Raw genomic sequence first — 24,818 nt, 5'->3', positions numbered from 1 at the left:
CTTTCTGACACTATTCCAGGGCAGCAGCACTCTTGAGATCACAGCGAATAGAGTAGTGAGAACTCCAAGCTAACCCAGGAACACAGGAGGCAGACTGGTAAACTTACCAAAAAAACAGAACAAAACAAAAACTTTATTCAAAAACACTGTTTACATAAATGTGAGATGTATGTACAAAGTATAAAAAGAATCCCTCTGCTCATCCTCCGCTTCCTTCAGAGAGGCTAAAACCAGGGACTCAGCCAGCTCTGGCTGCCTTGTGTGAGCCTCAGAGAGAGGAGCTGGTGAGAGGCCTTCCTAGACCACAACCCATGATGCAACAGTGCAAAGCCTGTTCCAGGTTCCACCTCCCAGCAGAAAGGACCAGACTGGGCACTTCTGCCTGACCCTGCAGACTATGTTGCCTGACTAAGTGACTGTTGCTTTTCATAGGCCGCAGGTTTTTCTCCCCAGGTCTCCTATTCCCCAACATTTAGTATTCCTCTCCTTTCTGATAATAAGCAAGGTTGCAAACAGGAAAAACAAAAAGGCTGAAGCCAGGTGTGGTCGTGCATGCCTGTAATCCTAGCATTCCAGAAGCTGAGGCAGGAGGATCATTCATTGGCAGCCTGGGCTACATGGGGAGACCCTGTCTCACAAAACAAATACAACAAAAACCAAAAGCAAGCAAGCTGAGTCCACATGGAAGGATGAGGATATTAGATGGGAAAAAGGGATGTTGGGAATGTGGACAAGGCCATGAGACTTGAAGCCCATGTCCACCCTGGCTCAAAGATAAGAGCCCAAGAACCAACATACTCAGCTCTGTAGCCCTGACTCAAATTAACCCAGGGCTGCTGTGTTCATGGCTGCAGCCTAGGCACACTGAAGATTCACAAAGTCTGTAGCCCATAGTCACTCAAGTATAATGTGTCACTAGAAGTGAACCCCAATCTCCCTCTGGATGGAGATTACCAAGTAGGCTCCCACATGCATGAACAGGTACACACCAACATAGATGAAGTCTCTAGCTCAGGAGTAAAACTCCAACTTAGTTGCCTAAACCGGCCTCCCTTCCTTTTCTAGAATTATTTGACTTAAATAGCCATTGAACTGATAAAGGACACAGGAGAAATAAGTTTGTCTGGAATGATAGGTCCAGCTCTTTCGTGATAGACCCAGGGGGGTCGTGAGGCCTGAACAAAAAGGCCACCGCTGTGTTAGCTACAGACCCAAAACTGTGTGGGCAAGGTAGCATTGCCACTGCTCATGACACCAACACACGCACACGTGCAAAGCTGTCGGTATATACAAAGATACTACAGTCACACTGCCACAGGCTCTTCACATTGAAGGTAGTTTTCCAAGAGAAGCGTGGCGTCCCAGCGTTCAGGACAGGGAGCCTCTGGCAGATGTGAAGAGGCCAGCAGGTGGAGAGAGGCGGGGGTCGAGACTGTCGATGGGCCGGCGTAAAAGTTCCTCCACGTGTCTGGCAACATCCATGGACTCATCCAGGTCAAATTCTCCATCTTGGTCGAGGCCAGGGTCGGGGCTAGCAAAAAGAGGGGTGTTGGGGAAACTGGTAGGTCTCATGGCTCTAAACCCCCAAAGAGAGTCCTCAGTCTGCTCCTCACACAGACCGGAGTCTCATAAGGACAGGACCCGCAGCACTCTGCCGGGAACTCCCACCAGGCTGGACAGTAGTCACTGGCTCCTGGGAAGATAGCCTACCACCACTAGTATCTCTATGATCTCAAGGAGTTCTTTTTCCCTCACCTGTACTCTTCTGTAAGACAAGGTGATTGGCCAGCGGGTTCTACCATTCACCTGTGACATCCTTCACTTACATATACTACCACACCGTCCACCAACCCACTGTGGTAGTGTTTGGCTACTTATTAGTAATCCTCAGCCCACCTTAAGGTGAGCATTAGGAATAAGGAAGCTTGTTCTGGGCCATCTGAAGCTAGAATCAGAATCTAGGTCTTGGCTGGGTGTAGAGGTGCAGGCATTCACTTGTAAGGCAGAGGCAGGTGGATCTCTGTGAGTTCCAGCCTGGACTACATAGTGAGTTCCAGACCAGCCAGGGCTACATAGACCCTGTCTTTAAGATAAAAGAAAAAGGCGTCAGAGCCAATGCCATCGTGTAACAGCATTTCACACCCTGCACGTTGCTAGGAAGAACTTTCAAAAGGAGGCTGGCTTAGTTAGCAGACTGCTTTGCAAGCATGAGGACCCGAGTTAAGATCTGCAGCGCCCACATAAAAAGCTGGGTGTGGCAGTGCGTGTCTGTAACCCCAGCCCGGGGGTGGGGGGTGGGGGGGTGGGGGGGGGCAGACAGAGACAGGAGGGTCTTTGGAACCCCTGGGCCAGCAAGCTTCAGGCTCACAGAAAGACAGAACGAGAAAAGAAGGTGGAAAGTAATTGAGAAACCTATTGGATGTGGACCTCTGGCCTCCACATACGTGCGCTCACACAAGGACATATGTATAGAGCCACATAAACACATAGATCTATACCCTATACATAAATAATAACAACAACAACAAAACAAAACCCAGAAGCTGGTGATACAGCTCAGTGGCACTTGTCACCAAATCAATCCAGGTGATTTGAGTTCAATCCCGGAACCCACATGGTGGAAGGAGAGAACTGATTCACACAAGTTACCACCCACCCCACCCCCATATATATCTTTAAAACTTAAAAATACAGGCAGTTCACAATTGCCTCTCATTCCAGCTGCAGGAAGTCTGATGCCCCTACAGACACACACACACACACACACACACACACACACACACACACACACACACCACTTTAAAACTCAAAGAATCTGTGATTTCCACATGTGTGGTGGTCCAACTGTAGCATGCTGCCTCCCTAATTCCAGCCATCCAGCCTCGGCTGCTGCAGCTTAGAGAGGACTCAACACTGCATTCTGCTTCACCTTACAACCACCCCAAGAGTAGTGACACTGCCTCAAGCCCTCTGACAACTGTATACGGAAAAATTTTATGGTGCCATCTCATCTCCTCTCAATTCCGTGGGGCAGGAACACTTGTCACCTCTAGTTTACACACCAGAGAACCGTGCATCCATGAAAAATTTCTCAGGATCACATAGACTGCACCAGAATGAGGACAGGACCCTGGTTGTTTAGCTTCAAAATGCTCTGTGTGTTTTCCTGGCTGACTTTCCTTTTACTTGGGCCGGGCTAGACCCTGGACCTAGGCTAGATGGAGTCAAATCCAGGGGACCTCCGGATTCCTTTGTCCCTCCGTCCTCCAGGGGTCCAGCCTGAGGCCAAGCCCCAATTCCTCCCCATGGACCCCCGTGAAAACAGAACCTACTTCTGTGGGTACATGTTGTAATGAGCCGGGGGGCACACTACTGGGGAAGGGGCCTGGTCCATGTAGGTGGCGCTGGCTCCAGCATCTGCAGATGCATTGATAAACCTGTGAAAGGAAGCAGAACACAGCCTCAGTGGCCAGAGAGACCGAGGACACCAAGAGAAGCGCTTCTGGTCAAAGTGTCCCCACTGGTCTCTGGGACTCAGGCTGTCTATGGAGTCCTGGGTACCATTCCAGTACAGTGAGTCTTTCCTTCTCAGGGGCTAAGCCACATTTCCTAGTACCAGAGGAAGAGCACACGGAGGATAAAGAGGCTATAGGAGGTCAGGCGGTGGCTCACGCCTTTAATCCCAGCACTCGGGAGGCAGAGCCAGGCGGATCTCTGTGAGTTCGAGGCCAGCCTGGTCTACAGAGTGAGTTCCAGGACAGGAACTAAACTACACAGAGAAACCCTGTCTCAAAAAAAAAGGCAATAGGAGACCCAGAGCTGGACCCCAGCACTTACTCAGGGACCACTTGCTTGATCTGCGGCTTCACATACCCGTCAACTGCTTTTGCTGCAGGGGTGGGGCCAGGGGAACAGAGAACAACATGCCATCAGGCCCTGCCCACACTGCCCTGGAGCTTTCCCAGGGATGAGAGTTCCTGAGGACTTCTGATAAACTCCCACTGATGGATCCAGCCAGGGCCACTGAGACCCTTGCCTTCCATCCTATCCCCACCCTCTCCTGGTTTCTTTCCTGGCCATTTGCATGCCTGCCAAGGAAAAGGCACAAGCAAGATGCAAGCCCCACCAACGGACCGGACAGATAGGAAAGGAGAACCCTCCATCTTGCTCCTCTATTTAACTCGGGTGGGTTGTGGGGGGGCGGGGCGGGGCGGGGGCGGGGGGGGGGGGGTGGGAAGTGGTGGGAGCTGCTGCTGACTAGAGAGGAATGACCCACCGCTTCTCCCTCAACAATTCTGGCTCTTTTCTGCCGATGTAGAACTGAGAACTTAACTTCCTACTCAGCAGAGTAACAAGCTGGGGGCAGATTTCACTTTCTCTCCTCAGGTGTGAGCCTTGAAATCCTCCATGCCAAGGCCCAAAGCCCACACAGGAGATGCCCCTGCCCGGCCCTCCTGGCAGCAGGACTCACCAAGTACAGGAGTGTAGTACTTGGCAAAGACCTCATCCTTGGGTCGGTCTGGGAACACATAGATGAGGTAGCTCAGGTCCCCCAGCCGGTCAGCCAGGGACCGTATGGAGAAATCTCTGGTGGTGAATGGCTTCAGATTCCAGAGGTTTCTGTCCGCTGTGAAAGGGACAAGTCATTCCACAAGCTGCCCTCACAAGAGGATCGTGGTTGTGGGGTTTTAAGGAAGGATTGCTGTGAGGGGGCTGGAGAGATGGCTCAGTGGTTAAGAGCACCGACTGCTCTTCCAGAGGTCCTGAGTTCAATTCCCAGCAACCACATGGTGGCTCACAACCATCTGTAATGAGATCTGGTGCCCTCTTCTGGCACGCAGGGACACATGCATACAGAGCATTGGTATCCATAATAAATAAATAAACAAATAAATAATAATAATAATAATAATAATAATAATAAAAGGAAGGATTGCTGTGAAGGAGCAGAGCCTTTCCCAGCATGCACTGCAACCTTAGCCTTCCTGCTCCTCCGTGCAGGGCAGCTCATCTGGAACATTCTACTCAGCAAACTGCACGTGGAAGAGGTGTGAGTGACGAGAAGCTGCAGGAACTTACCAGGTGTCTGATGTCTGTGGAGTCAGTGGTTTTAGGTTCTTGGAGACCAAAGTTATGGGAAGAGGTGCTATTTCCCTTCCCATGACCCCCATACCTTGAGCTCAGGTCTTGCCTCTCCTGAAAGTGGGTGACTGATAAGGACAGGGGCCTCATGGATATGGGAGTGAGGAAATGCAAGACAGAGCTCATGAGGTTGGGTGTGGGGTGAGGAGATGGGAACTCACGAGAGTCAAACTTCCAGGCAATGGTGATGCCTCCAATTTCGGAATCGCTGAATCTCAGCAGGAAGGTCCCATCTGGCTTGTTGATGAGTAGATCATGGGCCTGTTGCTTGTTCACGAAACCCAAGATGGCCCTGGGTGTGTGGTACATTTGGTGGCATTGCTGGGTAAGATGACACCATTCCCAGAGCCCTCCACCGCCTGCTGGCCCCAGGGCCCTGCTCCTCACCCATCATTCCAGTGGGGCTTATGGTGTTTCTTCAGGACCTCCATCACACCGTCAAACCACTGCCAGAAAGTGTAGTTCCAGCCTGGCAAGTTCTCCTGTGAGCCCCAGGACACCCCAAGTCACAGTAGCACAGGAGTCGGTGCCCTCAGCTCCCACCATGCCTGTTCCTCAGCAGGCTGTGCACTGACACCCCCCTACTCAAGTCTCATAACACACAAGGCAATCCTGTGATTGGGGACAGAGGATACCAAGACTTGTCTAAACTGGAAAGACCTGTCAAGGTCATCCTTGCCCTGTCTTTTGACGGCTAGATGAAGAGACTGAAGTACAAAGAACAGACAAGGCCTAAAAATAAGTGACAGCCCACGAGTGGGTCCCCGCTCGGGGGTCCTCTTGTCCTTCCTGGGCTCCCATGACTGGACATGATGCCTTGTGGCCCCTGCTTGCATTCTTGTGGTCTGAGAGCCAACCTCTCCTGATTAGAGTGAGTGCGGTCGGGGTAGATGCTAGCCTCAGAGGGTGGTAGCCTGACTTCAAGATAAAAGAAAGTGCCACAGGACCCTGATGGTCTCCGGCAGGTAGCTGGCAGCCAGCGGCTCACCCGGTTGAACTGGGACCAGGACACCGACATGCTGTTGTAGTCCTCCAGGTGGCTGCTGCTGCTGTTGAACAGTTTCTGGGCCAGGAACACCAGGTTCTCCTTGGTCAGGCCGCGGTTGCTCTGCACTTCGGCCTTGAATTTCATGTTGAGCGCTTCGCACAGCTGCGGCCACAGCACCTTGTCAGGCACGGCAAATGGCACCCTGCCCTGAGAGGGAGAGAAGAAGAAAAGGCAGGCTGAGGAGGCCAGAAAATGTCCACATATAAACACACACACACACACACACACACACACACACACACACACACACACACTCACACACTTGCATGAGATATGCAGAGACTAAGACAGAAAGGGCTGAGAATCATCCAGAAAGAATAAACAAACACAAAAGGGAAAGAAAGGCAGAAGGAAGGGGTAGGTAGTGGGGTCCAGCAGAAGTAAAGGTCCAGACTGTGTAACCCCATCCACAGGGCAAAAGGAAAGCAAAGACCAGGCCCAGCACCCAGCACCATTCCTTGGAGAAAAGTCAATGCCAAGTCCTGAAACTAGCCAGGGCCTTAGTCCAGACCAGCAGACACCTCACCGTCAGCTCAGCTCTGGGGCCTATGGAGTTGGACTAACCTAAGGACAGTTGTAGGGCCTGAGGGCCAAGGGGGAGAACTCACCGGCTCAGCAAAGGCGTTGTCCCACAGCACAGTGGCAGTGGCATTGTGGTCCTGGCTGCCATGAACAATGACAACCACAGGGAGGGAGAGGGTCTGTAGAAGTCACAGAGGAAGAGCTGGAGGGTTTCAACACAGTATGCCCTCTGCACAAGCAAGACTCCGAACCCTTCTCATACACCCACCATTCAGCCACAAGCCCTTCCCAACAGTCCTAAGTGTAAGCAAAACCCCAGCTACATGAGCTAGGCTTGCTGGCTCACGCCTGAATCCCAGTGCTTGGAAGATGGAGGCGTCTTGACTGAGAAGTCAAGGCTAATCTAGGCTACAGAACAAGACTTTGCTCTAAAACAAAAACAGAGAACCCGGAGGATAAATTTCTTCTTAGCCTATTGCCCAAGTAATATGGTGATGAATACAGCAAACGGGTGCCTGCAGAATCAACGTGGGTTCTCAGGGCATTGCAAGAGGCCTCGAGGACTCCGAGCCCTGTGGTATTTTGTGCTGCATTATATTACATATGCTTTTTGTTGTGGTGCTCTTTTGTAAACAGGGTCTCATGTATCCCAGGCTGGCCTTGAACTCCCTATGTAACTGAGGATGACTTTGAACTTCTGATTCTCTTGCCTATACCTCTGAGTTACAGGTGTGCACCACTATTCCTGGTTTTATATGGTGCTGGGAATCAAACCTAGGGCTTTCTGCATGCTAGGCAGACATTTTATCAACTGAGGTAGATTTCTAGTCTGCTTCCTAAATTATTTGTTATGATTATAAGTGTGAGTGTGTATGGGGAAATCAAAGGGCAGCTATCTCAGGAGGCTATGTTCCCCATCTACTGGGTTCCAGGGCTCAAGTTCAGGATGTCAGGCTTGTACAGCAAGAGTTTGCACCAGCTAGACCATCTTGGAAGCTCTACATTTTGCTTCTTTTGAAAAGATGGTTGCAAGCCGTCTCCTGTAGGTACTGAGGACGGAAGCTGGGTCCTCTGCAAGAAGAGCAAATGCTCCTAAGTGCTGCTGAAACATCCAGCTCCCTTTCAAAAATAATTATTTTATGTGTACAGGTGTTTTGTCTACATGCATGTATGTGCTCCACATTCATGCACTGCCCATAGAGGTCAGAAGAGGGCACTGGATTCCCTGGAATTGGAGTCACAGATGGTGGTGAGATGCCCTGTGGGTGTTGGAAACTAAACTTGGGTCCTCTGGACCTGCACTCTTAACCACTGAGCCATTACTCCAGCCTTCCAGTCCCTGCTCTTTTGCTTTTTAGGACATGATTTTCCTTGGTAGCTCAGGCTGGCCCTGAATTTGTGATTCTTCTGGTTAGCTCCTAACTCCTGGGCTTACAGGAGTATATCATTCTACCCAGCTCAGTCTGCAGCTTTCCCACAGGAGCCAGGTAAGCTTGGGCAGATCCCTTCACGAAGCTGGTTGGCCCTCAGGGATGGAGTAGCCAGAGGCTCACCTTCACCTGGAACACCAGCTCATTGCTCCCAACACTGAACTGTGACTCAAACAGGACTGTGAACTTCTCCTCCGTCACAGACTCTGCACCACGCCTGTCAGCACGCTTGATTCTTTTCAGTGACTATGAAGCAGGAGACCAGTATGAGACAGAGATAAATGGCCACCAAGCCCCTGCCTTGGGCAGACCTCTCCTCCAAGGCAGACTTGGCCTTACCATGTTTCTGAAGTGGGCGCTGAGGGTGCCTGTGGCCTGGTGATACTCCATGACACAGCAGTTGTTCAGGATCTCGCCGCTGCACTCACTGCAAAGAGAGGGGAGCCCAGCTCTACAGTGTGGTGCCATGGTCTAAACCCAGGGCTTTGTGCACGCACACTAGGTAGGCATGTGTCAAAAGCTGACATCTCTGGGTCTGGGAGACATGTTTCTAATGGGACCATCAAAGATGGGACAAGCCTCCTACATCACTCTATTCACACATTCAAGCATTACATGAATAGCTTTTTCAGGACCTCATGTGCCTCTGTACACTCTTACAGCTCAACATGTGGGTTCTTCCTGAGAGACAAACAAACAAACAAACCTTTCTCTCCAACCCCAGTGCCAGCAATCTCCCTATCCAACTGTGGCCCTGATAGGACACTTTGGTGATTTTTGTTTGTTTATTTTTATTTTATTTTAAGACAGAGTAGCCCTAGCTAGCCTGAAACTATGTAGATCAGGCTGGCTTTAAACTCACAGAGATCTACCTGACTCTGCCTCCCAAGACTGGGATCAAAGTGGACACCAACATGCCTGGCTGACTCTGTCATAGGTTTTTGTCTTTATTTATTTGTTTGTTTGTTTGTTTATATTTATTTTTGTCTATCTATCTATCATCTATCTATCTATCTATCTATCTATCTATCTATCTATCTATCTATTTATTTTTGGGGACAGAGTCTCTTTTTGTCCAAGCAGGCCTCAAACTGACTATGGAGCTGAGGATGGCTTTGAACTCTTGATCCTCCTGCCTCCGCCTCCCAAGAACTGGAAATACAAGGATGTGCTAACCCACCCACTCCAGGCTCTAAATATCAGCTCTTACCACCAGCAACATGAGCCGCTGTATGTGTGTGCCTGTGTGGCACACAGCTGTACCAGCAATCACAGCTCATTGAGCGTGGTATGCTCTGCAGGTCAGTGCTCTGGTTAGGGGAGAGGCAAGTTCTCTTTGGATCACAGTGGTGTACCCACTGCTCAGCACAAATGATTGGACCACATGCAGTTCAGTGTTGGCTGCCCTACTAGATGTCAGACACAGGCAAGGCCGGGAAAGCACTCAGAGGGCAGAGTGGATTACGGAGAACCAGGGTCACAAGAATGCCTGGAAGGGGTGAGGGTTGGGCTAAACCGCCACACAGGCCCCACCCACGCAGAAGAAACAGGACCCAAACCCAGGAGGGAGGGACAGTCACACTCACTTGCGGGTGTTCTCGTTCTTGAGCAGGGACTTGGCCTGCTGCTCACTGATGATGGTCGCCTTCACCTGTGGCGGGTTCATGTGCACATTCAGCTTCCCACCCACCAGCAGGCGCACGGTGGCTGCGAACTTGGTCTGGGTCTTGAGGACCTGAGGAGGTTGCTTCTCGATGATGAATGTGCTGCAGGGGCACAAGTGACCAGACATTGACCAGGTGCTGACTCAGGGGAGAGAGCTGGGAGGCCAGCTGGGAGGGGAGGGCCTGCCTGTGGGGCCTACTAGGAGAAGGCAGACAGGCAGAGGAGGAGGGGCCTGGCCTCTGTTCCTGGGGAGGGTGTGGGGGTTGGAGACAGGTGCGAGGGAGGCTGGACACCATGGTGCTTCCTGCAGTGTCCCCAGCACACACTGGGCCAGGACAGCCACAGCAGCAGAGCTACTGGAGCCGCAGGGGGGGGGGGGGGAGGAGGGCTGGGGCACAGCTCTGGGTCTGGACAGCTCCTGGGCCTCAGCATGCCCACCCCAGGAACTGACTCTCTGAGCATGGCTGGGAGGCAGCAGTCACCTGGTGACCAGGGCTGAGATGATGTCTGTGATGGTGGCATTGACCTCGGCTAGCATCTCCTCCACGGGGCCTGGGATGGGCAGTTGCTGGCAGAGGTGCTCGGCCCTGCGGATCTGCTGCCGGTTCTGCCAGATGAGCTCGGCCAGCTTCTCACACCTGCAAGGAGCCCAGGGCCCTCAGAGGGACAGTGGCTACTGTTCCAGCACAGGCCAGGGGAAGAGGCCACATGACACTGTTCCTCCCAGCAAAGCCACACCCCGAGCCAAGGTGCTGGCATTGGCCACCACTACCCTGCACAGACACAGAGCAGAGTCCCATTTTCCAAAAGCGGAGGACAGACAGGGTGGCCCCAACTTGGAACCAACCAGCTCACGAGTAGCCCTGTCCATTCCAAGGCACCACTATCCCTTAGGGGAGGTGGCACGGGACTGAGGAGCCAAGTCCCATCAGGAGCCAAGACACTGATAAAGTGAGAACTGTCACAGACTAGGAATCTGCTGCTCAGGCCAACACAGGGGCAGAAGAGGCAGCCGGCGCCATTGCCCACGCCCCTGCCCACCCTGCCCACCTCTCACCCTCACCAGGTCTGCAGGACGTCCAGGCTGCCCTCGGGGGGACCCCCGTTCCCGGCCAGCTGCTGCCGCCGCTTCCACTGGATCAGCTCATCGTCCAGGATGATGGTCTGCTGTTTCCGAAGCAGCTGCAGGGTCTTCTGGTGCTTTTCAGCCAGCTCCTGCGGGAGGGCATAGCGGCCTTCTGGGTCCTGGGGAGCAGCCCGCAGGCCCTGGCCTAGGACCCAGGGCTTGGCCCTCCCCTCCCCACCTGCTCCACCTCACATGCACCCCAGGAAAGAGGGGGTCTGTTCTCATCTTGGCTCCGTCCACTAGCTGGTGCCCCGAATCTCAGGTGACAGAGCTCCCTCCCAGGGGCAGAGGGACACAGGACCCACTAACCACACGGTACTGCTGCAGTGTCTGTGCCTCTCGCTGCAGCCAGGCCTCCAGGGACACTTGCTTCTGCTGGAGGGCTGTCTCCCGGCTCATGCGCTCCTGGGGGTTCAGCTGGGCCAGCTGGGCAAACTGAGCTGGAGGAGGGGACAGGACACCCACCACCATCATCTCTTGTGTCCAGTGGGACCCCAGAAGATCTGCACTCACATACTCTGGAGTGATCTTTTCCAGAGTCAGACATTCCATCGATGATAAGTCAGGGTTCCTACCAGGCATGAGTGCCCAGTGATGTTCCCTCAGAATTGCTCACAAGCCTCCTGAGCAGTGGGAATGGGTGTCCAGGATGAAGCAGAAGATGGTCTGGTGTGGTGGCCCTTGCCTGCCTCACACGGCTGTCACAGGGCTTGGAGATGGGTACAAGTGGCCCTGATGTTTAAAAGCTGGATGAAGCTAGGAAAATACCTTGCTTTCCTGTGCCTCGGTTTCCCCATTTGTAAAAGGGAGAGAATCCTGACATTAACAGAGCAGGCTATAATGGAGACTGAAGAAATGATGAGAAGTGATTGTTGCATGTAAGATCCATACAGTGTGGTCCTAACTGGTGGCTAGGTGACAGAAGTGACAGCCACAGAGGCAAGCCCTCCTCAGCCCCATCAGAGGCCCTGGCTCTTTCATCTCACCCATTGGTCCCTTCAGTTCAGCAGTTTGCTCAGGAGCAATGAATCTGGGACTGCGCGGTGCCCAGGATGCCTGACCAGGGTGGGTCACCATGAGCTCAGCTGCGCACTCAACTAAGATGGAAGAAGAGACAGATGGACAGACAGACACAAGTATTTCCAGGGTCTCCTGGGATACCATCAGCAAGATTCTCATAAGGAACAAGGTGAGAGGTGACAGTGTCTCACCACCAGCTGTTGGGAAGCCCATGAGTGGCAGGAACAGGTGGTGAGTTAGGCCACCATACCCTTACCCGTGTGTGTGCCCGTGTGCCCGTGTGCCCGTGTGTGTGAGTGTGTGTGTGTGTGTGTGTGTGTGTGTGTGTTGTGTTGTGTCAGGGTGTGGGTGTTGACACAGATCATAACGCTAAGGATGGCCTCAAAGTTGCTGTGTGGCTGGGGATAATCTTGAACATTTATTCCTCTGACTCTACCTTTGAAAGTGCTGGGAGCACAGATGTAGGCCACCATATCCAATCGTATGTGGTACTGGGAACTGAGTGACTTTCTGAACGTTAGGCAAGTGCTCCCCCAGCCGAGCCACATCCTCATCCCTCAGCTTAGTACCTTTTTAACATTCGAGAAGAAATCCCGGGTGGGTCAGAGTCATGCAGGGAACAAGCTCAGCTCAGCTCAGCTCAGCTCAGCGGCAAACACATTCAGGGTTGAAGCTGCCTGTCTATTCCCACTGCCAGCAACCCTCCCTTGTCCCACATTAGAACGACCCTGAATGCTGGCATTTATCACTATCTTCAGTGGCCCTCGAGCCATCCTGAATCCTTCCTTCCTCGGGTCTAGTCAAGAAACTGTACGAACTGGCACATCTTATTCAAGTTCCTGGCTGGCCACTGAGAACCATGTCACACTGACCTGGTCCTTGCCCCGGGGACACACAAGCTGGGACAGACAAAAGCAACATGAGCCAGCCAGTACAAGCCTACAACTATAATTTAGGGATATGGTTCCCATCTTCTTGCAGTGTGGTGGGCAGAAGGAGGACTGTCCAGATTCTGATCATACTGCGGAACACAGGAGGGCCAATAACCTGGCCCAGATTTCCCCTTCAAGGTTCCATTTAGGTCTCTTCTGGCCATTTGCACAGGTTTCTGGGACAGAGGCCAAAAGATCCATGACAACTATTGGCTCCCCTGGAGGAACTGGGTCTCCCCTTCTGCAAACAGATCAGTACTTTGTGTTTTGTGTAGTGCTGGAGATCAAATCCGGGACTCTATGCAAGCCAGCCAAATGTTTTTTCACTGAACTACATTCCCAACCTTCTGTGTGTACAGAATCAAGCAGGATAAAAAGGACAAATTGACACCACATACACATGGATGTAAACATCACCCAGAATCCAAAGCTAGACCTGTACACAGCCAATGGAAACAGCTCAATTAAAAATGGATTGTCGGTAGTTGCTGGATGGTACATGCCTGGAATCCTAGCACTTGGGAGGTTGAAGAAGGAGAACTAGGAGTTCAAGGTCACTGTCAGTGAGGCTGAGACCTGCCTGAGTTTAAAAATAAAATAGAAAAAATACAAAGCAACACTCAATACCATGCTGTCTACATTATAAAACCTTTTTGTGTTACAACTGTTCTTGATATATCATAAATTTTTTAAAAGCATGGCTAAGGGACCAGTGAAATAGCTCGGTGAGTCAGGTGTTTACTTGCAAACATAAGGGCTTGAGTTTGCATCCCCAGCACCGACATAATAAAAGCCCAGAATGAGGGTGCTCGTCTGAAACCCCAGTTGCATTGAGTGGGAGGTGGATGCAGGAGGCAGAGAAGGAGGATCTCTGAAGCTCAGAGCTCCAAAATTACAGTAGAGAAAAATGAAGAACGACATTAGCTATCAACCTCTGGTCTCCACATAGAGAAACACACATGGGCACCCGTGCTCACATGCTCACACACACAGGAGAAACACACATGGGCACCCATGCTCACATGCTCACACACACAGGAGAAACACACATGGGCACCCGTGCTCACATGCTCACACACACAGGAAAAACACACATGGGCACCCGTGCTCACATGCTCACACACACAGGAGAAACACACATGGGCACCCGTGCTCACATGCTCACACACACAGGAGAAACACAAGGGCACCGGTGCTCACATGCTCACACACAGAGAAGAAAAGAAGGAAGGAAGTAAAAAAAAGATTTAAGAAAGAGCTTGATAAACTGGAAGTGGCGTCCCAGGCCTTTAATCTCAGCACTTGGGAGTCAGAGGCAGGCGGATCTCTGAGTTCAAGGCCAGCCTGGTCTACAGAGCGAGTTCCAGGACAACCAAGACTACATAATGAGATACTGTTTTGTTGTTTGTTTGTTTGTTTGTTTGTTTTAAGGTGTGATAGATACTCAGCAATTAAGAGCTCTTACTGTTCTTCCAGAGGACCCCAACTTGGTTTCCAGAATCCATGTCCTTGCTCACAACTGCCTGTACTTTCAGCTCACACAGACATACATATACATGAATAAAAATAAAATAAATATTAAAGAAAGCAAGAAAGAAACGGGCATGACAACACACATTTGTAATCCAGGTGCTTGGAAGGCTAAAGCAAAAGGATCATGAGTTCAAAGCCAGTCTGGGCTACATAGCACAATTCTGTCTCAAAAGCCTAAAGAAAGAAAAAAGAAAAACATTTCAGAAGCATCAGAATGAGTGACAATTGACCAGAAAACATACTAATCACAAATGTGTCTACCTACACCTCCTAACAATTTCATAAAGGAAATGCTACAAAAAGCATTATAGAGGTAGCCAATTGCATAATCATGGCAGGGTATTTTGATGCCTCTCTTTTAGGAGCTACTGAACAATCAGCTATAATTTTTTTTTTCTTTTTAAATAAAAGGATTAAAAAAAAAAAGGATCAACCTGGTGAGGTGGTCCGTGGGTAAAAGTGCTTTCTGATAAGCACCGTGACCTGAGTTCAATCCCAAGGACCCACATAAGAGAAGAGAGCCAGCTCCAACAAACAGTTCTCTGACCGCAATGATATGCATGTGCCCACAAACGTGTACATATGCATGCATGGACACACGTAATAAATAAAACTGAGATCAATGGTTCTCCAAGAGTCATCTAAGGAACCCCCAGTGAGTACCTGAGACTCTCAGAAAAGACCCACAAAGGGAAAACATTTTTCATAAAGTCATAAGACTTTTGCCTTGCCATAGTTTTTGTTTTGTCTTTTGTATGAAATTTCTCTCTCTCTCTCTCTCTCTCTCTCTCTCTCTCTATATATATATATATATATATATATATATATATATATATATATATATATATATATATACAGGGTTTCTCTGTGTAGCTTTGGTGCCTTTCCTGGAACTCACTCTGTAGCCCAGGCTGTCCTCAAACTCACAGAGATCCGCCTGCCTCTGCCTCCCAAGTGCTGGGATCAAAGATATGCGCTGCCACCACTGCCACTGCCGCTGCCGCCGCTGCTGCCACCACCACTTGGCCACTTGGCTGTTTGAAATTTCTTAACTTGTCAAATTGCATATTGAAAATATAACAACACAATAACAAAAATTTGTTCACAAAATTTTTGAGTTTCCTTACTGTACATTATCAATGTTCTATGTCCTAAGGGACATCATTGCAAATAAGTCTTGGATTTTAATTGGTAACTTTGTGATTGGGAGTAATAATGACCTTTTAATTTTCTTGTTTTAAAATAATTTTGGTTTTCTCTTTGGTAATTTTACACATGTATGTAATGTATTTTGGCCATATTTACCCTGTCCTGTTTTTTGAGTGGCGCATGTGGTTTCACTATGTGGCCCGGCTGACTTTAAACTCCTTATCCTCTTGCCTCAAGCCCTTCTCCGACCCCCCGTGCTGAGATTATGGGTATGAACCACCAAGTTTGAATCTTCTATCCTTTTGTTTTTTAAACAGGATGTGATTTAGCCCAGGCTGGCCCAGAGCTTCCTATGAGGACGACCTTGAACTTCTGATCCTCCATCACCCAATTACTGGACTTATAGGTATGGGCCACCATGTTCAATTTATACAAATTGAACCCAGGACCTCATCATACTGGGCAAGCACTCTACCAACTGAGCCACATCCCCAGTCTCGAGTCTTCACTCTTGATAGCTAACAAGTGTACGGTGGAATTTTCCAGAGGCTACACGGCATCACCGCAAGATTGAAAGCAACACACAGCTATCTTTTATCAAGGCTAACGTGAAAGATATTTGCAAATACAGTCATGAGTAGCTTAAGGATGTGGATACATTCTGAAAAATGCATCAGTGGGGGATTTATCATTGTGTGGCTATCAGAACACTTCACAAGCAGATGTCCTGGCTCGCCACATACTCAGGCTATGTGGTGTCTAACATCATAACCGTGTTCCACTGTTGAACAGCACACGACTATCTGAAAGCTGCTTCTACTCACTAACGTGACTTTAAAATATAGTATAGGATATTTTTTCTTTATTTTCCTTTTATGTTAACATTATCGAATTTGTTATGTCTGTTTAAGGAGATAGCCATAAAAGACACATTCTTTTCAAGCACACAAGATGTATTCCCCAAGACAGAGCATACATCTACTGGGCTATAACGAAGTCTCAATAAATTTGAAAGCTCCGGGAACATACAGAACATGTTCTCTAGTCACGGTAGAGTCCAATGAAAAGATAACATCAAAGCCAGGAAACAAGTGCAATATCTACATGCAGTAGACAGATGGAAATCAAACAATGCATCTCTAAACAAAACACAGGTAATGGGATTAATCATGAGAGATTAGAGATATTTCAAAGTGAACAGTATGAATATACACCGTCTTCAAAAGCACAGGGTATCATAAAGCAGTTTGTAGAGGAAGATTTATATCTTTGAAAAATATACATAGAGAGAGCATAAAATTTATTCTTCCCATGTCTTTAATGCCAGCACTCAGGAGCAGAGGCAGGTGGATCTCTGTGAGTTCGAGTCTAGCCTGGTCTACAGAGTGAGTTCTAGGTCAGCCAGGGCTACATAGCAAGACCTTATCTCAACAAAATAAAAATCACTCTTTCAGTTTCTGGGACAGATATAATATTTTATGTAGATAAGTATTTATATGTATATATATATAGTTGGGTTTTGATTGTACATTTATATAACTCAATGCATACAAAGGGACTAAAATTGATATTTAGGTCTGTAAGAAACAAGGATAAAGGCACAGGAAAAGGCAGCACAGCCCTGCCTGTTCTCGCTGGAACTCAGAGTCAGCTTATCCCTAGAGTCAATCTCCAGACAACTCAAATTGTACCTGGAGCTAATTCCTTCTGAGATCATTTTTCTTTCCCCACACCCTTATTGTGGCAGCCATTGACAAACTACAGAGCTAGGATATAGCAGACATTCTACAGTCACCCCCAGAACCAGGTCCCCAGAACCTCAACTAGGGGCAAAACTGATATTCTAGCTCTCCTCAGCCCGCTCAACGAGTGGACTCCATGCCAAGTGCTCTTTCTGGTTGGGGTACACTTGGTCCATGTCCTTTTATTCACTCACATTTCACTGACTGCCTAAGACTAGGGGGAGTTTCTTGCTTAGGAAGATGCAGGGCCTTTATGACCTATCTCTAGTTAAGCTCTGACTTTGCAATTTACAGGCAAACTTGGTCAAGTTATTTGTTCTCTTTAAACTTCTCTTGTAAAACAGGGACACCGCCTTTTGTGGTGGTGGTGGCGGCGGCGGCGGCGGCGGCGGCGGCGGAGCAGCACGCCTTTAGTCCCAGCACTCAGGAGGCAGAGGCAGAGGCAGGCAGATCTCTGTGAGTTCGAGGCCAGCCTGGTCTACAGAGTGAGATCCAGAACAGGCACCGAAACTACACAGAGAAACCCTGTCTCAAAAAATGAGAAAACAAACAAACAAACAAACAAAAGCAGGGACACCAAGCTATGCCCTCTGCAGGTTTCTTGTGAGGTTGCCTTGTATTATGCTTGCAAAGGGCTTAGCTTAGAACCTAGACCATAGCAGAGGCTCAAAGCCCCGAGAAGCCATGATGATTCTTACGAAGGTTTGGGCGAAATGCCTAGGGGAGGGTGAGCTTCCTCTCCTGCTGGAGATCATAGAATGCTTCTCCCCTCTGCTCATGGCATCCTGGACGGTGATGCGGCCTCACCTTGGATGCGCAGGCTCTCCTGATACTGGATGATGAAGTACTCCTGGGTCTGCTGCAGCTTCTTCAGCTCGTTCTCCGTGTCCTGCGTGATCAGGCGCAGCTCCTCAAACGTCTGGTTGATCTGAAGGTGCTTCTGGGACATGGCGTCAACCAGGACACCAGCAGGGGAGCTGCACTGGGGACCAGAAAGGATTGAGTGGAAGTGACAGGAGCAGGACGCCAGACAGAAAAGAGGGGAGAAAGCCTGGGTTTCTGGGGAGCACCAACACCCCAAACTCCAAATCCAGGCTCAGAAGAGTCAGAGGAGAGGTAGAAAGGGAAGAGAGATGGGAAATACGTGATGTGGCAAATAATGGGGACTCTGAGGCAGACATTTCTGTTTCCCATCTGGTTTTACACTTGAGAATGTTGGAAGAGCCCATCACATTTCCTTTAGAGAAACTCGAACTGCACACGTGCCAGGTGTCACGTGGATGATCTTCCTCCTGAGGATGAGGCGTCTCCTCCTCATTCCATAGTCATCTACGGACCCACGCCGCCGACTGTACTAAGTACTGGGGACTTAGGTAGCCTTTGTGTCTTCACTCACACCTGGAGGGAGTGGGGGGAGGCAAACTTCTCACAGGGGAGGTGGGAGGGGCATCCTGGAGATGCCCAAAATAAAGTGACAGGAGAGATATCAAGAATGCCTCTTTGAATCTTGCCATTCCTAGAACATCTGGTTGAGAGGGGACCATGTGGTCAGGGACTTTCCAAGTAAGTGTTCTTAAAATAAAATCCAGACTCCTTTAGTCAGCCTGGCACGGGGCCTCTGCCTGCATTCTCCCAGCTTCCCTGTGGCCCAAGCACAGCAGGTATGCTCACTTTCTGCGTCTGCTGTTTCCTTCTACCCAGCATGTGCCTGCCTCAGGGCCTTTGCGCTCAAGCTTCCGTCAGCCTAGAGCATTCCTGGCAGCAGCAGATCCTCCGGAGATAAGTGCTTCAACCCCACGTTGTGAATGAGTGTTCCTTAACCCAGCTCAGTTCTTTTGTGTGGGCAGTTCCAACCATTCAGGAATGCAGAATGGGGCTGGAAGATGCAGCGCTTGTCTATTGGGACTCCCCATTTGGTTCTCTGCTCTCCAGCCGCGCTCCAGCTAGAAAGCATCGCCGACCCCTTCCCATCCCAACTTATGCTGGTGTTACTTTGGGATACAAAAGTCCTCCCTCGTCTTTCCCCCTCTGCCCCCTGAGGACACACCCCTGCCAGGGGGCCTCCTGTCTTCTCTTCAAGTCAGGGTTTCTCTGTGTAGCCCTGGCTGTCCTGGAACTCTGTAGCCCAGGCTGGCCTCAAACTCACAGATCCACCTGCCTCTGCCTCCCAAGAGCTGGGAGTAAAGGTACAAGATACTCCCGGCAAAACTTTTACTTTATTTTAAATATTTATGTGTGTTTGTGTTTAAAAGTTCCCTCTTCTTGTCCATCCTTAGCCTGCACACAATTTCATTTAATTTTCATGATGATCTTATAATGCAAGTTCTATTACTATACCCATTTTACAACAGTGGCAGCTGGGGATGCATCTTGAGAGCCCTTGCTTAGCATGTTCAGCGCCCTGGGTTTCATCATTAGAAGCCAGGAAAGAAAGGGAAAATGAAAGGAAGAGAGGCTGAAGATGGCTCAGTATACTGAGCATGACTACTGTTCTTGCAGAGAACCTGAATTTGAATCCCAGCACCCACACCAGACATTCACAACTGCCTATAGCTCCAGGGCATCTGATGCCTCTGGTTTCCAAGGACACCAGCACACTTGCACACACACAGTTAAAAGTAAGGTAAGTCTTATTTTTAAGAAAGGAGGAGAAAGGGAAGGGAATGAAAGAGAAGAAGAAATAGAGGCTTAGAGAGCCAGGAAACTGGCCCCAGGGGGTCACTCTGGCCACAGCTTGAAATATTCTGTCTCTCACACCTGCCACTGTGTTTGATCTTTGTGTGCTCCTCATAGCCACGTTACATAAACATGGTAGGGTCTAGAGAGGAAGTCATATGGATGGTTCTCCAACATCTCTCCCATGCCTACAGACACTCACGTTGTTGGCCTCCCGGACCAGCCTCTGTTCATTGTACAGAATGTGCCGGATGCAGCGGACCAGCTCCATGGGGCAGCGGTCATAGGTGTTCTGAAAGGAGACAACAGGAACCACCAATGGCCACCTGGTTCTGACCATTCCCATCCTTCCCTCTCCCTCAGCCTCAGCTTTTCCCAGGAAGTCCCAGGATTATCAGACACCTCCAACTCTCCTTTGCCTTTCTTCCCCTCCCGGAACTTCTTACTAGGTTTATAGTGACTTAGAAACTCATATTCTAAACACAAAGCATACCCAACCTCCCACCAACTTGGACTCTCCGAAGCATGGAAATCCTACGACAGAAACTCAGAACTGTTCTCATGTCATGGATGGGAAAATTGATGTTCAGATAGGCATGTGTCCTGAGGCAAGTGTGTGTGTGTGTGTGTGTGTGTGTGTGTGTGTGTGTGTGTGTGAGAGAGAGAGAGAGAGAGAGAGAGAGAGAGAGAGAGAGAGAGAGAGACTTGGTTTGGGGTATCTGATGCCAACATCAAGGTACTTTCCACTAGGCACCTGGCCCTGGGTTCCTATTTTGCTTCCCTTCAGGCTTCTGCTATTTCTTCCTTTTTCTAGGATGAGCTTTTATTTCCCCTGCACCCCGCTGTTTGGATGCAAGAGGGGTTCTCTAAGAAATACAAGTGAGTTCCAATAAATGCTTGACAGTGACTACCACCCACACCCCTTTCCTGCTGCCATAAAATCCCTGCCCCCCCCATTGAAAGGGGGGTTACTTTTTCTTTCGAGCCTTTAATTCAAAGTCTTTTATCCCACTCTTGTCCAGGGCAATGCTCCTTCTCTTCAGCAGCCCTCTTGCCTCTTAATGAGCCCCAAGGGGAATGTCTGCTTGCCTTATCCCCTCCTTTCTGGACTCTGCCAGGCTTCCTTTCTCCTGAGAAGGACTCCACCTGACTCAGTTTGTTTCCAGCTCTACGGCTTGATCTGTCCACAATGCTTCTTCACCCCTTCCACCCCCTACCCTGCTGGAAACACCTCCCTTCTCCCTCCCCCCACACTCCCACCTCTTGCTTTTTAAAGGAATCTGACAGGTCTGACTTAGAAAGAGGGGGTGGGGGAAATTGAAGAGAAGTTACAGTAAGCTTTGGTCACATGGTGACTCAGTGGCCAAGCCAGTAAAAATCCCAGGGGTTCTGATGCTGGAAGAGAAAGCTTAAGGGGGCAGAAGGCAGGCACTCACACCCACCTGGAGCTGCGTGGCATAGTGCCCCAGCTTGATCTTCAGCAAAAACCCATCTTCCCCCACCTGGTGCTCTGCCTTCTTCTGAAGCTCCTGCACCAGGCCCTCCAGGAGCTGGGTGGCCTGGCCTCGATCCTGGGGATTGTCCAAGTCAATGGCATCCCTTGGGACAGAACAAGGAGAGAAAAACTGTACCGAAAGAGGGGAAGCACCAAGAGTGATTCAGGGTGTTCCAGTCCCACAAGACTTGCTCCTGGCGGCTGTGCATCAACGTCTAGAAAAGTCTCCCTTCGGTAGCTCCCATTTCCCTCTTCCCCTTTCCCAGGGACACCACCCCTTCCGCACAAGGACAGAGAGAATCAGAGTCATACCAAACCACAAAGGGGAGACCCTTGGCCTGGATAGCAGGGACCCACCCTGAAGGTGAAGGGTTCCGGGCATGGGACACCTACCATGGCTGGCTCTCAATCCACTGGGCCAGGTAGTGCCGGACCTCGATGGGGAAGTGCTGCCCATACAGTACTTGCATCTGGCGAAGCGCATCTCCCTGCAGCTGCTGGGCCTGAATCCAGCCCGCCATGGCTGTTCACCTAGGGGAGAAGGTAAGTCGTTTGTTCTGCAGAGGTTTCTGGCCTGCCTGTGCCCTCCAGTGCCACCAAAGAACCTAAGGGCTGCGGTGAGGTCAGGCTCCTCCCCTCCCCCCAGGCACGCTTTCCTGTGCGGGAAGAGATGGCCACCCTTTCCTTCCAACAATGAACCCTCGAAGCTGGGGGTGGAGATCTGGACAGGCAGATGCCCTCCTCTCTTCCTGTCCCCTCGCCCCATCGAGACATCCCCAGACTAAAAGAAAGGGGGGGGGGGTCTACAAACCGAAAGAGAAACTTAAGAGACAGAGGCCCACAGTCCCCCGACTAGAAACGACTGCAAAATTTCTTCCCACCCAGCCTCGGACCCACACTCTCAATTTCTGGGAAGGGAAGCTGTTCCAACCCAAAAGTTAGGTCAAGGCGACGGCGCGGCCACTTGAGGTCCAAGTCTCTTCGGGCACGTGTCTGGAACTGTCAGGGAGAGGACTAAGAGGTCGACAGTCTTTGGAGCAGCCCTGGGCTGCACTCCAGTGTCTGTCCGCTCTAGGTGGAGTCTGATAGTGTCAGTGTCCACTGAGTGTGTCCACCCCTGGCTAACACCTGCACGGGTTCCTTGTCCCTGATCCCTCTGAAGCTCCCATTCGAAGCCCAGACGGATGCTTGTCCCGTGTCAGGCCGGGGCGGGGGGGACTCTAAGGTGCTGGGTCCCAGGGACGAGACTGCAGCCTACATTCCCTATCCACGCGCCAAGGGCGACGCCACGCCGACCCACCCACCTGGTGCAGCGGAGCGCCTGCGGCTGTCGCTCCCGGCTCGGGCTCCTGACGGTTCCTGACCGCTCTTGACGGCGGCGGCGGCGGCGGCTGTTACTACAGGAAGGAGCAGAGAGCAGCGATTTCCTCCTCAAAGGTCAGCTGCCTCCGATAGACCATACACAGCGCGCGAGCTCGCGCCAGCACCCCTCCCAGCGGCGGTCGCTCCCTCCTTGCCTCCGCCCTCGATCGCCGGCTCCCCGGAGAGTGCGCTGCAGCTACCGGGGGACCCGACGGACCACCCGGCTGGGCGGCGCCTTGCAGAGGGACCGCCCCGACAGCGGGGGTCCCCTAGGAGTCCCAGCCTGTGCTCCCCTGCGGCTCCGAGGGTGGGGGTGAGGAGGGGAGCGTCCTGGGACAGCTGAGCTGGAGCAGCCGAGGGTGCCGGGAAGTCCCGAACTCTGGAAATCCCAAACTAGAACCTCAGTTTTATCATCTGTTAACGAGAGAGAGAGAGAGAGAGAGAGAGAGAGAGAGAGAGAGAGAGAGAGAGAGAGAGAGAGAGAGAGAGAGAACGGGGTGGAAGGAAAAAGGTTACCTGTGGATGCCACCTACCTCTGTCTGTAGATTTACAGAGTATGGTGTGCGTGTGCATGTGTGTGTGCGTGTGTGTGTGTGCGCGCGCGCGTGTGTGCGTGCAGGTGGGGTGTGTGTGTGGCTTCTATGACCCTGCAGAGTCAAAACTTTAGAAAGAGTGGGGATTCCAAAGAAGCCAAGCCCACCACTAAGGTCTCCCCACCTCTCCTTGAATGACTCCCATCATGTGACCCTCCCCCTTAAAGGAGGACCAAGAAAGACCTTGGCAACCATATGCTTCAACTTTCCACCCCCTTCCCGACCTTTGCAGGTAAGAAATGTCAATCCAAAGAAGGGGCCTGCCCAGGAGCCACACTGTGGTCACATCATGGCCTCATCAGCAGACTGTGACCCATAAACTCTCCATTCCTTCTGTTCACCTAGAAGGTGCTCATCTGAGGTTGATTCTACCTTCACAAAAGGCCCAAGATGAGGTATTTTTCAGCTTCACATCTGCCTTGGCAGCAGACCTGCCCCCTGGAGCTTTGCCTGGATCAGAGTCCCGATTCCTAAGAGTTCCCCCTCAAGGCCCAAGGGTTGGACAAGGCCAGGCTGGAAGTCTGCCATCCCCTTTGCCCAGCTTCCCTCTCCTCTGGGCCTCCTCTCTGCCCGGCAGCTGGCATGGGTAATGCCAAAGGAGGGGCCAGCCTGGCTGCCTACTCACAGCCCATCTGGGCCAAGACCCAGTCGCCTGGGGGATCTTTCTCATTGACTTCTTTTCTCACTAATTCCTTCTTGTATCTTTTCTCTCCGTTCCTAGTTCCTGATCCCTCTTTCCGGCCCTTGAGACCTCCCCAGTTTTATTCTTTTTACTTTAGAGGGGGAAAAACCTGAAGTTTTTCTGCAGAAGTTGAAATGTCTGGGTTCTCCCCACCCTCTGTGTGTGGTCACAGTGACTTTACTTGGCAGGATCACGAGGAAAGGAATTGAAAACCTGGGGGGGGGGGAGTTGAGGAGGATGGGGGGGACCTTGCTTTTCAGATGCTCTGCAGGGACCAGATAGGCCAAGGGTCTCTGGAGGAAGAAACATAATCCTTCCTCCCTTCTTCCCCCTCTCCTCTGTACAATGGGTTTGATAGGAGCCAGTCAGCCCTGCAGCTCCAGACGAACATGAAGGAGCAAATGCCGGCGGTGCCCATGAAGGTGATTTGACCCATGGGAATAAAAGGCCAGAGAGGGGAAGTGACTTGACCAGAGTCCTGAAGCCTGTCAGTGGCAGATCCAAGCCCATTGTCTCATGATAGGTGGACCCCACTTGGCACCTGTGCCCACCAGTCCTTCACTGCAGGCAAGTGTGGAAGTGAGTGACAGCAGATTCTTCAGACTCATTAGGTTTCCCAAGGTCTCTGAGCTAACTCTATAGGCAGAAAACCCCGCTGGTCATGCCCTCCTTCTGGACACCTGGGAGCCGGTAGTATGAAG

The 24,818-nt window shown here is 50.8% G+C and overlaps 1 protein-coding gene across 1 annotated transcript; it reads right to left on the bottom strand.

The window, feature by feature from the left end:
- Positions 1-623: 623 nt before the first annotated feature.
- On the bottom strand, positions 624-23,186 carry Stat5a (signal transducer and activator of transcription 5A). Its single transcript, XM_036195997.1, has 19 exons — positions 22,785-23,186; positions 21,874-22,011; positions 21,428-21,584; positions 20,188-20,277; positions 18,117-18,291; positions 11,243-11,373; positions 10,871-11,022; positions 10,290-10,445; positions 9,729-9,908; positions 8,482-8,569; positions 8,266-8,388; positions 6,799-6,891; positions 6,131-6,337; positions 5,530-5,624; positions 5,304-5,434; positions 4,472-4,627; positions 3,838-3,889; positions 3,333-3,437; positions 624-1,531 (listed from the first exon to the last, which is right to left on the bottom strand). Exons 2-19 carry the CDS (start codon positions 21,999-22,001, stop codon positions 1,369-1,371), a joined length of 2,382 nt encoding a protein of 793 aa, XP_036051890.1. The 5' UTR covers positions 22,002-22,011; positions 22,785-23,186; the 3' UTR covers positions 624-1,368.
- Between the last annotated feature and the right edge of the window lie 1,632 nt (positions 23,187-24,818).

This window comes from Onychomys torridus, chromosome 8, assembly GCF_903995425.1.
Source record: "Onychomys torridus chromosome 8, mOncTor1.1, whole genome shotgun sequence".
Taxonomy (NCBI): domain Eukaryota; kingdom Metazoa; phylum Chordata; class Mammalia; order Rodentia; family Cricetidae; genus Onychomys; species Onychomys torridus.
The sequence above is the reverse complement of the archived record's forward strand: the minus strand, read 5'-3'. Positions and strand labels throughout refer to the sequence as shown.